Source organism: Zalophus californianus, chromosome 12 (genome assembly GCF_009762305.2).
Source record: "Zalophus californianus isolate mZalCal1 chromosome 12, mZalCal1.pri.v2, whole genome shotgun sequence".
Classification (NCBI taxonomy): domain Eukaryota; kingdom Metazoa; phylum Chordata; class Mammalia; order Carnivora; family Otariidae; genus Zalophus; species Zalophus californianus.
The window spans coordinates 49,758,418-49,774,470 of NC_045606.1; the positions used below are offsets into that span (position 1 = coordinate 49,758,418).

The following is a 16,053-nucleotide window of genomic DNA, read 5'->3' on the forward strand; positions in this document are numbered from 1 at the left end:
CCAACAACAATAAAACAATGTCAGGTTGATAATGGCTACTAGAAACAAAGAACAATAAAGTAACTCTTTCCTAAGAAAGCTAGACTGAGTTAAAAGAAGACAACTGTGGAGAAAAAATTCTATTTCAAGAAAATGAATCAAAGATCTAGAGCTATATATCAAAGAATTCCCAGCAATAGCCCATTTACAATTCTTTCTTGACTATGAGTTTACTGAGGAAAGCATACATAATCACATACGAAAATAATTAGACCGAGTAAATTTAGTAATCACTAACCCTTTGATATGTTTGACGGATGAGAAAACTAAGACTTATAGAAAAGTAGCTACTTACACACACACTAAGCAACTTACAGAAACAAATCTAGAACACACATCCTCCCATTCTCACTCCAGTATTCCTTTCACCATACTTTCCTCCACTTTAAGGTATAAAAATGTAAAGTACATGCTATTTAAGTAGTTCAGACCACAAGCTGTGTTTAAAACCAAACAGCAACTTTTTAAAATACTCATCATCTAAACACTCAGGCAGAAAAATATTTTTTTTTTATTTAAGTAAGTAGTAACAACACCAAAATTATAACAGGATTATCAACAAACTTCTTTTTTTTTTTTTAAAGATTTTATTTATTTATTTGAGAGAGAGAGAATGAGAGATAGAGAGCACGAGAGGGAAGAGGGTCAGAGGGAGAAGCGGACTCCCCGCCGAGCAAGGAGCGCGATGTGGGACTCGATCCTGGGACTCCAGGATCATGACCTGAGCCGAAGGCAGTCGCTTAACCAACTGAGCCACCCAGGCGCCCTATCAACAAACTTCTTAAAAAGAATTTGGGGCTAGTGCATTCAACATATTAGCAAACAGAAGTACTAGAAATATAAAGATTACCTTTAAACATATTTTTACCTAATTTCTTTAATAAATTATTGCTTGATCATCCTGATCTCCAATTACTGTTTCTAAATTTTAAAAAACTGTTTTAAAAACAGAGTTGTAATTTTAGAAAGTACGTACCATCCATATGATATATTGATTAATATAATCAGGATCACTGAGTTGATTTATTAATGGAAGAAGAATTCCTCGTGCAAGGATTTCCTGGACAAAAATTGTAAAAAACAAATTTAATCTAATATACTTCTCAAATCACTAGCATAATGTAAATAACACAATGCTGTTACTTAAGAAAGGTATGATACACATAAAACTTGATAACCAACACAATATTATAAAAAGATTAACTAATACATCTCAGTTAAAATAAATGAGATGAAGCTACCTATACCAACCTGGATATATCTCCATGATGGCATCTAGAGTTGAGTGGAAAACAGCAAAAGGGTATCTCTAGTATGTTAGCATTTATGTCAATTTTTAAAGGGCAAAACATGGCACCATATATATGTATGAATTCCTACATCTATATTAAAAGTATAAAAACAAAGGACAAAAGGAAAAGATACCAATTTTACAATAGTAGTTACCTTCAAGGGAAGAACAGAGCAACTACAGTAAAACATTAACACTGGTTAAATTTGGGTAGTTGGTACATAAATGTCTACTGTATTATTCTCTATACTTGTCTGTGTTTGAAATTTTTCCTAATAGAAAATAAAATAAGAATATGTTAATATAATTATTCATCTTTCTCTAGAATAGATCCTCCCATTCTTTATAGCTGTTTATGCTCCTACCTACTAAAATCCTGCTCTTCCTCCAAGGACTGACTACAGAATGAAATCTCCAATCAAACAAACTTTGATCATTTCAGCTGAATACTCTTTTACTTACATGTTTAGAATATACTCATGCCCTGAATTTATGGCATTTGTCACTTATCCTTCTCTATGTAATTGTGTCTCTTCCACTTCTCTAGAAAACTACCACTATCTAGGAACGTTCTGCACACGAGTGACATTTGTCAAGTGATCTATTGATTTATCGATCTTCAAAAATATTTACTCAAGGTCATATTCTTAAATATGGCAGGTATTTCATAAATATTAAAGGAATGGAAATAAAGAATTTAGTGCTGATTCTATTAATACCATGTTTTCACCCATTACTAATCTTCATTCTTTTATGCATGCTGATACCTAAATCTATGAAATACCATTTCTTAAGAAAACTGGAAGGCTAAATAACTGTAAGTTTAACAGGATGTTTTACTTTTCTAATTAAAAGACCAGTTTATTTATTCCTTTTATCAAGATCTTTATCTGGTCCATTTTCTGGCATACTTAGCTCATAAAAGGTAGGCTTCACTTTATTTTCCTTTAGAGAGATATTTTATATAAACTCTACTTTTGTAAGCTGTTTAAGTCTCTGAAAACTATTACCCAATGATGAATTAACATTTCCAAAAGGCACTCATGAAGGTTCCAGTAACTTTTTTTTTGTATTATAATTATTTTCTTGTCTTCACATCTTTTAAGTAATCTCTACACCCAATGTGGGGCTCAACCTCATGACCCCAAGATCAAGAGAAGCATGTTCGAACAACTGAGTCAGCCAGGCACCTCTCATTATTTTTTTATTTTTACTAATTAATTGATTTTTAAGTAATCCCTACGTCCGACGTGGGAGGGTTCTGATAACTTTTAGAAGTATCTTTTGAGACATCTTCCATTCTAAAATTAGGAGGAATTATTTATTCTTTCAAGATGACTTTTAGTCTCCAACATCTTAAAAAATTATATTATTTACATAATTCTTTCCTTCAAATTATCTCTGGCCACATATGCTCAAGTTTTAAAATGTGCTTTGTAAGGAGAAAATTCATAAACAAAACTTTCTTGAACTTTTCTTTGCAAAGTAAGAAAAAAACATGTGAATAAATTTAGTGCTTATTAGTCAATGCAATTAGTCAGTCTGTCTTAGAAAATTACTTTTATCTTCTAATTTGCCTCATGAAAGGGTTTGGTTAGTTAAGATATAATCATATGACTCAACAATTCCTACACAGGTTCTAGTGAGAGCTCTAAATATTCCAAAATAAGTAGCCATTTCCATATAATTTCTAGTTTAAGACAAGCACCAGCTGTCAAATATGAAGGCTTAAAAGCTACAAAGTCATTGAGGCCATGAATCTTTAAATAAAACTTAGTAATGGACAGAAAGCAGAGACGATTAAATAGCAATTACTACAGTCAAATACTACGATTTGTACAATCCATATAAAGGATCCATACAAAGGAAAGAAGTAAAAACTCTTTAATATGTTATTTAATCTGAACAAAAACATCTTTTGGGAAAACTTGAATTACCAACAAAAGAAAACGGATAAAGAATTATCAAGTTAAGAGAGAAAAACCTGATTTGCTGAATGCAGGACTCTATAATTATACACAATTAGATTCAAACATAAAGATACGAAATATTGGTGTACAAGATTGGTCTACAATCTACAACAAAACATATTTGCTCTTTATTTAAACCCTACTTGTGGGGGTGCCTGGGTGGCTCAGTCGTTAAGCGTCTGCCTTCGGCTCAGGTCATGATCCCAGGGTCCTGGGATCGAGCCCCACATCGGGCTCCCTGCTCAGCGGGAAGCCTGCTTCTCCCTCTCCCACTCCCCCTTCTTGTGCTCCCTCTCTTGCTGTGTCTCTCTGTCAGATAAATAAATAAAATCTTTTAAAATAAAAATAAATAAATAAGTAACCAACACTACTTGCTTTCAACAATAACCTCATGTAACAAGGCAGGTCACACGTCTCCTGAAGAGTCAGCTACATCTCCAGGAGCTGCAGTAGCATGTGCACCTTCAGCAAGAAGGGCAAATAGGTTTCCTCTCATTAAAACTAATTCTCTGATTGGATATGTGCTATGTGCCAGGCACCATGATAACCATGAAGTAGATAATGATGATACAGATATGGCCTGTGTCCTAATGGGCCTTAGAGTACTACTGTGGGGGAAAAAAAAGGCATCAAGTAAGTAAACACAACAACCAAATTATAATATTGAAATATGGTAAATGCTTTGAAGGAAAAGAACTGTGTACTTGGCTACAGCAATAGGGAATTATGAGGGGACTTGATTGGGTGGTCAGGGGAGATATTTCTGAGGAAGTGGGATATGAGGGGTGAATACAATTTAGCCAAGAGAATAAGGGGAATCATTTTGACCAGAAAAAAAGGAGCATGAGATGGCCCTACGTTGGAAAAGATAGCATCGCTGGAATACTGTGACAGCATGGCACAAAGGCCAGAGAGGTAAACAAAGCCACATCATATATGGCCTTGTAAACTTCTGGAAGAACTCGAGATGGGAAATATTTGCTGGATGGTCACAGCATTTACTAGGATGGAGAGGAGACTAAAAGGCAAGACAGGACATGGAAACAAGAGTAAGATTTCCATTTTGAACATTTAAAGTTTAAAAGGGCTCTGAGTCAATCGAATGGCGATTTCATTGGGCAGCCAGCTGGTCAGAGGCACCTGGAGCTCAGAAGGAAAGTCTGTACTAAAGATATAAATTTGAAAGTCACTAGCACTTGGGTGTTATTTAAAGACACAGGAATAGGTGAGCAAGAAGAGGGCCCAGGCCTAAAGAACTTGTATATTTAAAAGTTAAATACAAGAGGAGTTAAAACATGTAAAAATGACTAAAAAGGAGACCAAAGGAGGAGAAAACTCAGGACAGCAATGACATGGAACCTAAGTAAAGACAAAATTTCAAGAGGGAAAAGTTTGCCAGCCATATGAAAGTTGCTGAGACACTGCCCAGCAGTGGCTGTCTAGTGTACCAGGTAGACAAAGATTCTGCTGCCAAACAAATATTCAACAGGAATGAGTACTGTAACTGATTAGCAGTGTCTTCCTTCAGTGCTAGATGTGAATCTAGTGATAGACATGTCAGGTATTTACTGCCCTTGATAACGACTAGCCCAAATAATTGTTCTTAACAATACATCATCTATCAGACATTTCCCATTAAAACCAAGCATTTACTACTCAATTCACAGCACCACTACCCTACTTGAGAAGTACACTGAACTCGAGTTAGGTAGGTACTAAGAAATTGTGTGATATTGCTTAAATAATAACATAAAAGCATAAAAGCACACCTCAGGAATTGGTATCTATTTTGCTGGATGGTAGACAAAAAGATCCTAAGCGTTCACTTTCATATAAATTAGAAACTCTGATCTTACCCATTCAACCAGCATAAAGGTTGTAGCTAGCTACCTAGCATTTCTCAATCATAACCAGCAATCAAAACAAAAATGTTATTCCTTTACATATGTATATAGAATTTTATTCCTATGTTTATAGAGGGGGAATAAAAAGTCCAAGACTACTGTTCTCATCCCACTTACTCATTTTCTAATTATAAGAAGCAGAATCTTAGCTGCCTAGTTTTTTTTAAAGTTTCTATCCAGAAGTGTTATTTTAATTAGCCTAATTCTTTTTTTTTTTTTTAAGATTTTTATTAATTTATTTGACAGCAAGAGAGACAGCGAGAGAGGGAACACAAGCAAGGGGAGTGTGAGAGGGAGAAGCAGGCTTCCCGCTGAGCAGGGAGCCCAATGCGGGGCTCGATCGGGATCACGACCTGAGCCAAAGGCAGACACTTTAATGACTGAGCCACCCAGGTGCCCCAATTAGCCTAATTCTAGTAAGTTTATCTGTAAAGCTATATTAAAATTTAAAACATATTTTTGTTATAACTCAAAAATCCCTGTATCTACCTCTAAGTCAGGCAGTTCTCAAAGTTTGTAAAGGGATCTCTGGGTGATGGAAGGAGACAAGCGCACAATGATATTTTCAGAAAGGACCATGATGGTGTGATGATAGAAATCAACTAATGGAATGTGTGCTTGTGTATTCTTGTGTTTCAAAATTTCTTAGTTTTAACTTATAATACAGTAAATGTTGATAAATACAGCCCATGTAAACTAAAGCTCTTTGAGGTCCTCAATAATTTTTAAGAATTTAACAGGGTCATGAAACCAAATATTTTGAGAATTACCATGCTAAATTTCTTTATAGCCATTTATCTGATATGAGTTTAAGCTTACCCTGACAAAGTATCGCATGATCTTGTTCTGGAAATCTCCAGGAGGTAGCAATAAATATAATAAGACCTCACACAAATCCCTTAGGAATCCTAGAAATGAAAAAGGTAGCTATAATAACATTAGAAAATATCAAATCTCCACTGACTGTAAAGGCTGAAATAAGTAGTTTCCCAATTATAGCAGCTTATTATTTTAATAATTAGTACAAATCGGTATTGGTTAAATTTTTCATTATTCTCCAAACAGTAACGATTCATTAATCAAACTAATTTTTTTTTATTCTGCTCAGTTTTACCTTGTTTTTGAATCACTGAGAAACTTCTATTATCAAAGTGTTTTCCCCCTAAACAGTTGTGGTTGTACCATGTATTCTACACTTCTAGTACACATTATCTTAGCATACTTAAAAGTTATTTGCATATTTTAAAATATACCTGTAATTCTTCTTTCAAGAAAGAACCTCCACTATCTTGGTAGGTAATAACAAAAGAAAAAGAGCATGCTCTTCTATTTTACTACTTCCTCGATTTACATGAAAAGTACTGCACCTCACTATAACTATTTCTTATACTTAGCTGTTATTTCATGCCAGTGCTAATGAAACGGCAATTAAAAATTGAATTGCAACGTAAATATAAAAAGGAAAGAAGAAAAAAGGGGGGAAAGAAGAGCACAATTTAAAAACTGAAGAAAACAATTTCCACAACTAGAACTACTTCTCTGTAGTTCATATGCTGACACCTCCTGGGAATAGAATTATATAGCTGATCCTGTTAATCAAAACTGTGCTAAGTAGCAAAGACTCTGAGAGGCTGCAAAACTAGGAAAAGACAACCTCCTCAGCTAAAGCTTATCCAGTCTAACCTCTCTCAAAGAAAAGACAAGTCCATTCGACTCGATAAACTATATTTGAAATCATTACACTCATTCTCTTAGAAAATATTTTAGGGTAACAGGTATGGAGAAGATAAATTACTAAAGACCATAAAAAGTAAATTTACAATTATAAATTGTTTGTGCCTGCTATATTTTAAAAGAAGTAATCTTTAATCACCACCTTTAAATGTTAAAGATGACCTTTAAAAAAGAGAAAAGAATCTGGAAACTACTTTTAAGAGTTAAAAAATAAGAGATGAATAGTGACACTGTCTATACTATGCTACCTATCCTGTAAGAATAATTTCACCCAATACCCTTATTTTGTTCCCCGGCTCTGCTAACTTGTCTCTAACCAATCTGAACAGTTACTGTTCTCCAAAGAGTTAAACTGAGAAGAAAACCTTCTTCATCTTTGGGAGAAGTGCACACTAGATCACGGCAAACGTCCTTCTCCATTTCAACTTCAACTTCAAAGAAGGTATCCACAAGATCTTCTGCTGTACCTGCACAAAGAAAAGAACAAGATGTACAGAATGATAAAGAAAGACAGATTTTAAAATCCTAATTTTCAAAGGGAATAAAGATATTACCTTTTGCTTGATCATCTTTCTCTGTTATCTTCTGTTGAGCTTTTCTGAATACTCGCAGGTGTGTGCCAAAATCATCTACAATACGTGTAGTAAAATAAGGCTGCCAGTCTATTTCTTTTGACCTTATAAAAAACACATTAGATAAAAGCATATATAAATGCTTTTTTAATCAAAAAGTATAAATTCATTTTAATGACTAATAAACATGATTATCACAGAGACTGAATTTATTCAGAGATTTTGTTTACTTAATTTCAATTACATCTTAGTCCTCCCTTTCACAAGACCCAAGGTATATCAAATCTAGTTGACAAAGTCTTTGAACAATATTATTTGAAGTATTTTATGTGCCAAAGCTTTAAAATACTAAGTACTTAAAATATAATGAAAAAAATGTTTTTCCAGTTAAATCTAAAATGAGTCTGACACCAGGTATATCATATATTTCTCACCCAGACAGAAGAATACATTAGGGATTCGGAATGTTTTTGCTTGCTTTTAAAAGAGCATTTGAGACATTTCTTGGTTCCTTCTGAACCCTTTCTGAATTCTCTACATTCTTCTCTTTAGTTGTTCAGCCCAAGTTCTGAACCAAATACCTTTGGTATGAGTCTAAATGGTTTCTGTTTGCAGATACTTGCACTTAAGAACTTGACCATTTAAAATAATTATAGTCACACAGAAATGGCTTAAAGAATGATACAAAATACCACACTACCCATGAAAAAGGTGATAACTAATTTTATTAAGTTACCTATTACTCTATCTTAAAAGTAACAAACCTCAAGAAACACTGCTACTTTAGTACATCAGTGAAACAGTAACAAATAAAACAGGTAAGCCAAAAACAGTTTACACCTCTCCTTGGATTGATATTTTTAAATAAGTATTTTTTTCTGTGCGATTTTCCTTAAATTAGCACTCAAATTAATTTACCTTTTTAGGAACATACCAAATAGATAAAAGAATCTATTCATAAAGATGCTGGGCAACAAAGGAACAAAGAAAAAGTATACTATAATTCACTATGTTATTTACCAAAACATATATAATAAAGAAGCTAGTGAGGAAATTAACTTGATTATTGTTGCATTTTGAGAGAAAACTTAAAGGTGTTGATGGCATTAAGGAATATAACAGATGCCTGTTTTCAAATAAAAACACAAGTTATTAACACTCATATTTTTTCAAATGCACGCTATAATTTTGTTACGTACGTGGGAAGAAAGTAAATTACTAAGTACATGAACACAAAAGAAATTAACCTTAAAAAAGTAAACTGCACTCAGGGATCTGAAAAGGGATTAACATTACTTAAAATACTACAAGAGCCATAGTATATAAGCATATTCTAACTTTGGTGACAATACTCAGCTTCAACATAAAACCGAAAATAAAAACTTAAACCTAGCAGTCTCTAGTCTCCTTTTTTTTTATTAAAAAAACAAAAAACACAAAAAACACAATCTGTATAAGCATCTTTCAAAAGTCTTTACATAAATTATTTGTAAAAAATTGTCCACATCTAAAAATTTTATAACAGAATTCAATTGGAATAGGCCATTACTCGTTTTATCCATCAAATGGTCATTCTAACAAATTTAGAAGAAAGCTGAATACGTAATCTTTCAAATTACATCTGCCTCGTTTCAGGGAATAATGCTATTTATATAAGTTATTGAAATTCTCAAACAAAATAAAACTTACTAATTTTAGAAGGCATTTTAAACCCATCTCAACTCATTACAGATGATATAATAACATTGACAATAAGTGAAAACAAACAAGCAATGCAAATACATAAAATTTATTTTCAATTTAAAATAGGGATTTCCTTGGGGCACCTGGGTGGCTCAGTCATTAAATGTCTGCCTTCAGCTCAGGTCATGATCTCAGGGTCCTGGGATGGAGCCCCGCATCGGGCTCCCTGCTCCGCGGGAGGCCTGCTTCTCCCTCTCCCACTCCCCCTGCTTGTGTTCCCTTTCTCGCTGTATCTCTCACTGTCAAATAAATAAATAAAATCTTTAAAAAAAAAGTAAAATGAAATAGGGATTTCTACTTTCAATATACAAATATGTTGAGGGTGGAGAAAACCAGGAACAGCATTCTATATTTCTACCTAAGATCATTATTTTCCCTTTGCTCAACTCAAAGGAACTTTTCTAGGTTAAGAAGAAAAGAACAACAGTAGTAAATTGCTTCCCTTTGTAAATTAGGAAAACATCTACTAACAGTTTCCAGTAGTATTTGTCTTAACAAAATTTGAAAATATTCTGATGACAGTTAAGTACTTCCTAAAATTAGAATGTACTGATAAATATGTAATAAATGGAACATGAATAGAAAACTCAATTAAAAAGTCATTCAATTTATATAATAGCCACATTTTCTTCGATTGATCCACATGTAGCTTTCTATTAGAACTCTTAGTACCAATTATTCTTAAATTATGACTATAGGCAAGGCTCTTTTTTTTTAAAGATTTACTTGAGAGATAGAGCACACATGCTAGCATGAGAGTGGGGGGAGGGGAAGAGGAAGAGAGAGAACTCCAACCAGCCTCCACATGGAGCACAGAGCTAAAGGCAGGGCTCAATCTCATGACCCTGAGCCGAAATTAAGAGTTGGATGGTCAACCAACTAAACCATCCATGAACGCTTATAGTCAAGGCTCTTTTTCACTTTGTTTAAACTATTCCCCCACATGATTAACTATTCTAATAAAAACACCCAGATTAGGAGCAAGATGGCGGAGAAGGAGGAGACCTGGATTTCGTCTGGTCTCAGGAATTCAGCTGAATAGGGATCAAACCATTCTGAACACCTACGAACTCAACAGGAGACCGAAGAAGAGAGTAGCAACAACGCTCTGAACAGAGAAGCGATCACTTACTGGAAGGTAGGACATGCGGAGAAGTGAATCCGAGGCGATATTCGGGAGGATAGACAGCGGGGGAGGGGGCATCTGCCGCTTCCGGCAAGCGCTAGAGCCGCGGAGCACAAAATCGGAACTTTTAGAAGTCGGCTCCAGGGAGGGACGTTGCTCCAGTGGCTAAGCGGGGGGTGGAACCCTCGAGGGACAGTGTGGTCTCAGGAGCCTCGAGGTCACAGAAAGACCAGGGGTGCCTGAGTGCGGCAGAGCTCCCAGGTATCGGAGCAGGGAAGCCGGCTGCAGAAACGGAGCAGAGGCACGGGATCTCAGCTCGGGGTTGCCATAAACTGCGATCAACGGCCCAGTCGGGCCATTGCTCCTCCAGCAGGGACCCAACAAGAGGCAGATTGGAGGAGACTCCCCTTCCTCCCCCGGGGAGGAGCGGCCCGGGAGCGCACCGCAGGGATCTGCTGGGTTTGGAGACTCCACACGGGGTCGGGTACGAGATACAAACGCTCGGTCACAGGCCGGGTGAGCACGGAGTGTGGCCGGAGACCAGGGACACGGGAGTGACTACATTTCTCTGGGGGCACACTGAGGAGTGGGGCCCCGAGTTCTCAGGTACTCCGGGCGGAGATTGGGAGGCCACCATTTTCACCCTGGGCCTCCAAAGCTGTACCGAGAGCTTGCAGGGAACAAAAGCTCCTGAGAGCAAACACAAGCAGCTTGCTTAGCCCGAACGCACAAGGGCGGGGCAATTCCGCCTCCGGCAAAGACATTTGGGAACGGCATCAGGCCGCTACCCCAGAAGATCAGCACGAACAGCCAGAAAGCCAAGACCAAGTTTACCGATCAAGGAGAACGGGAGAACTCCCCAGCACTAGGGGAATACTGCACATAGAATTCATGGCTTTTTTTACCATGATTCATTAGTTTTTCAAAGTTAATTTTTTTTACTGTTTTTTTTTTTAATTTTTCTTTTTCCCTTTTTCAACCTACATCCTATCAATCCCTTTTTAAAAAAAAACATTTTTTATTTTTCATTTTTAGAGTCATATTTTATCCCTTCATAGTAGTTACCCTTATTTTTGGCATAGATATATGTTGTTCTCTAACATTTTGAGATACAGTTCCTTCTAACAGATCAAAATATACCCTAAATCTCTAGTGTATGGCTTTGTTCTAGTCTCCTGCCTGATCACATTCTCTCCCATTTTTTTTTTAAATCTTCTTCTTTCTTTTTTCAAACAACTTCTTAACAATTCCTTTTTTAAAATCTTTTATAATTTTCATCTTTACAGACATCTTCCATCCCTTCATTGTATCAACCCTTATTTTGTACATAAGTAAGTCTTTCTTCCTTTAAAATTTTAGGAGGCACTTTCTTCTAACAGACCAAATACGCCCAAAATCTAGTGTGTGGCACTGATCTATGCACTAGCCTGATCATATTTGATCATATTCTGTTTTTTTTTTTGTTTTGTACTATTTTTGTTTGTTTTTATCTTTTTCTTTCTTTTTTTTCTTCTCTTCTTTCTTTCTTTCCCTTTCTTGTCGCCTGGTTTCAGGTCTTTTCTGATTTGTATAGAGTATATTTGCTGGGGACGTTGTTACCCTGTTAGCATTCTGTTCTCTCATTCATCTACTCTCCTCTGGACAAAATGACAAGACGAAAAAAATCACCTCAGCAAAAAGAACAAGAGGTAGTACCGTCTGCCAGGGACCTACTCAATATGGACCTTAGTACGATGTCGGACCTAGAGTTCAGAATCATGACTTTAAAGATACTAGCTGGGCTTGAAAAAAACGTGGAAGTTATTAGAGAAACGCTTTCTGGAGAAATAAAAGAACTAAAATCGAACCAAGTCAAAATCAAAAAGGCTATTAATGAGATACAATCAAAAATGGGGGCACTAACTGCTAGGATAAATGAGGCAGAAGAGAAGAGAATCAGCGATACAGAAGACCAAATGATAGAAAATAAAGAGGCTTAAGAAAAGAGAGATAAACAACTACAGGATCACGAGGGCAGAATTCGAAAGATAAGCGATACGATAAGATGAAACAACACTAGAATAATTGGGATCCCAGAAGAAGAAGAAAGAGAGAAAGGGGCAGAGGGTATACTGCAGCAAATTATAGCAAAGAACTTCCCTAACGTGGGGAAGGAAACAGTCATCAAAATCCAGAAGGCACAGAGAACCCCTCTCAAAATCAATAAAATAGGTCAACACCCCGACATCTAATAGTAAAACTTACGAGTCTCAGAGACAAAGAGAAAATCCTGAAAGCAGCTCGGGAGAAGAGATATGTAACCTACAATGGTAGAAACATTAGATTGACAAGAGAACTATCCACAGAGACCTGGCAGGCCAGAAAGGACTGGCATGATATCTTCAGAGTACTAAACGAGAAAAATATGCAGCCAAGAATACTATATCCACCTAGGCTGTCATTGAAAATAGAAGGAGAGATAAAAAGCTTCCAGGACAAACAAAAGCTAAAGGAATTTGCAAACACGAAACCAGCCCTCCAAGAAATATTGAAAGGGGTCCTCTAAGCAAAGAGAGAGCCTAAAAGCAGCATAGATCAGAAAGGAACACAGACAATATACAGTAACAGTCACCTAACAGGCAATACAATGGCACTAAAGTCATATCTTTCAATAGTTACCCTGAATGTAAATGGGCTCAATGCCTCAATCAAAAGACACAGGCTATCAGATTGGATCAAAAACCAAGACCCATCAATATGCTGTCTGCAAGAGATTCATTTCAGACCCAAAGACACCCCCACATTGAAAGAGAGGGGGTGGAAAACCATTTACCATGCTAATGGACACCAAAAGAAAGCTGCGGTGGCAATCCTTATATCAGACAAATTAGATTTTAAAACAAAGACTGTAATAAGAGATGAAGAAGGAAACTATATCCTACTTAAAGGGTCTATCCAACAAGAAGATCTAACAATTGTAAATATCTATGCCCCTAACATGGGAGAAGCCAATTATATAAGGTAATAATAACAAAAGCAAAGAAACACATTGACAACAATACATTAACAGTGGGGGACTTTAACGCCCCCCTGACTGAAATGAACAGATCATCTAAGCAAAAGATCAACAAGGAAATAAAGACTTTAAATGAAACACTGGACCAAATAGACTTCACAGACATATTCAGAGCATTCCATCCCAAAGCAACAGAATACACATTCTTCTCTAGTGCACATGGAACATTCTCCAGAACTGATCACATCCTAGGTCACAAATCAGGTCTCAACTGGTACCAAAAGATTGGGATTATTCCCTGAATATTTTCAGACCACAATGCTTTGAAACTAGAACTCAATCACAAGAGGAAAGTCAGAAAGAACTCAAATACATGGAGGCTAAAGAGCATCCTACTAAAGAATGAATGGGTCAACCAGGAAATTAAAGAAGAATTAAAAAAATTCATGGAGAGACGATGGACTCTGAAAAACAAACTGAGGGTTCTAGAGGGGAGGAGGGTGGGGAGATGGGTTAGTCTGGTGACGGGTATTAAAGAAGGCACATTCTGCGTGGAGCACTGGGTGTTATGCACAATGAATCATGGAACACTACATCAAGAACTAATGATGTAATGTATGGTGATTAATATAACAATAAAAAAATTTAAAAAAATTTCATGGAAACCAATGAAAATGAAAACACAACTTTTCAAAATCTTTGGGATACAGCAAAGGCAGTCCTGAGAGGAAAGTATATAGCAATACAAGCCTTTCTCAAAAAAGAAGAAAGGTCTCAAATACACAACCTAACCCTACACCTAAAGGAACTAGAGAAAAAACAGCAAAGAAAGCCTAAGCCCAGCAGGAGAAGAGAAATAATAAAGATCAGAGCAGAAATCAATGAAATACAAACCAAAAGAACAGTAGAACAGATCAACGAAACTAGGAGCTGGTTCTTTGAAAGAATTAACAAGATGGATAAACCCCTGGCCAGACTTATCAAAAAGAAAAGAGAAATGACCCAAATCAACAAAAATAGGAGTGAAAGAGGAGAGATCACAACCAACACCAAAGAAATACAAACAGTTATAAGAACATATTATGAGCAACTCTATGCCAGCAAATTAGATAACCTGGAAGAAATGGGTGCATTCCTAGAGATGGATCAACTACCAAAATTGAACCAGGAAGAAATAGAAAACCTGAACAGACCTATAACCCCTAAGGAAATTGAAGCAGTCATCAAAAATCTCCCAACAAACAAAAGCCCAGGGCCAGATGTCTTCCCAAGGGAATTCTACCAAACATTTAAAGAAGAATTAATACCTATTCTCCTGAAACTGTTCCAAAAAATAGAAATGGGAGGAAAACTTCCAAACTCGTTTTATGAGGCCAGCATTACCTTGATCCCCAAACCAGACAAAGACCCCATCAAAAAGGAGAATTATAGACCAATATCCTTGATGAACATGGATGCAAAAATTCTCACCAAAATACTAGCCAATAGGATCCAACACTACATAAAAGGATTATTCACCACGACCAAGTGGGATTTATCCCTTGGCTGCAAGGTTGGTTCAACATCTGCAAATCAATCAACGTGATACAATACATTAACAAAAGAAAGAACGAGAATCATATGATCCTCTCAATAGATGCAGAAAAAGCATTTGACAAAGTACAGCATCCTTTCTTGATCAAAACTCTTTAGAGTATAGGGATAGAGGGTACATACCTCAATATCATAAAAGTCATCTATGAAAAACCCACAGCGAATATCATTCTCAATGGGGAAAAGCTGAGAGCTTTTCCCCTCAGGTCAGGAACGCGGCAGGGATGTCCACTATCACCACTGCTATTCAACATAGTATTAGAAATCCAAGCCACAGCAATCAGACAACAAAAAGAAATCAAAGGCATCCAAATCGGCAAAGAGGAAGTCAAACTCTCACTCTTTGCAGATGATACGATACTTTATGTGGAAAACCCAAAAGACTCCACCCCAAAACTGCTAGAACTCATACAGGAATTCAGTAAAGTAGCAGGATATAAAATCAATGCACAGAAATCAGTGGCATTCCTATACACCAACAACAAGACAGAAGAGAGACAAATCAAGGAGTCGATCCCATTTACAATTGCACCCAAAACCATAAGATACCTAGGAATAAATTTAACCAAAGAGGCAAAGCATCTATACTCAGAAAACTATAAAATACTCATGAAAGAAATTGAAGAAGACACCAAGAAATGGAAAAACGTTCCATGCTCATGGATTGGAAGAACAAACATTGTGAAGATGTCAATGCTACCTAGAGCAATCTACACATTCAGTGCAATCCCCATCCAAATACCATCCACTTTTTTCAAAGAAATGGAACAAATAATCCTAAAATTTGTATGGAACCAGAAGAGACCCCGAATAGCCAGAGGAATATTGAAAACGAAAAGCAAAGCTGGCGGCATCACAATTCCAGACTTCCAGCTCTATTACAAAGCTGTCATCATCAAGACAGTACGGTACTGGCACAAAAACAGACACATAGATCAATGGAACAGAATAGAGAGCCCAGAAATGGACCCTCAACTCTATGGTCAACTCATCTTTGACAAAGCAGGAAAGAATGTCCAATGACAAAAAGACAGTCTCTTCAACAAATGGTGTTGGGAAAATTGGACAGCCACATGCAGAAGAATG

The 16,053-nt window shown here is 36.4% G+C and overlaps 1 protein-coding gene across 5 annotated transcripts in view; it reads right to left on the bottom strand.

The window, feature by feature from the left end:
* SNX13 (sorting nexin 13) overlaps nucleotides 1-16,053 on the bottom strand; it is a 133,164-nt gene that overhangs the window by 52,674 nt on the left and 64,437 nt on the right. For all 5 annotated transcript variants that reach the window (XM_027573209.1, XM_027573210.1, XM_027573208.1 and 2 more), the window contains 4 exons: nucleotides 7,493-7,614; nucleotides 7,304-7,405; nucleotides 6,024-6,112; nucleotides 1,016-1,099 (listed from right to left, as the gene is read on the bottom strand). In XM_027573209.1, the coding sequence (XP_027429010.1) occupies nucleotides 1,016-1,099; nucleotides 6,024-6,112; nucleotides 7,304-7,405; nucleotides 7,493-7,614 (397 nt within the window). The remainder of the gene's footprint in view (nucleotides 1-1,015; nucleotides 1,100-6,023; nucleotides 6,113-7,303; nucleotides 7,406-7,492; nucleotides 7,615-16,053) is intronic.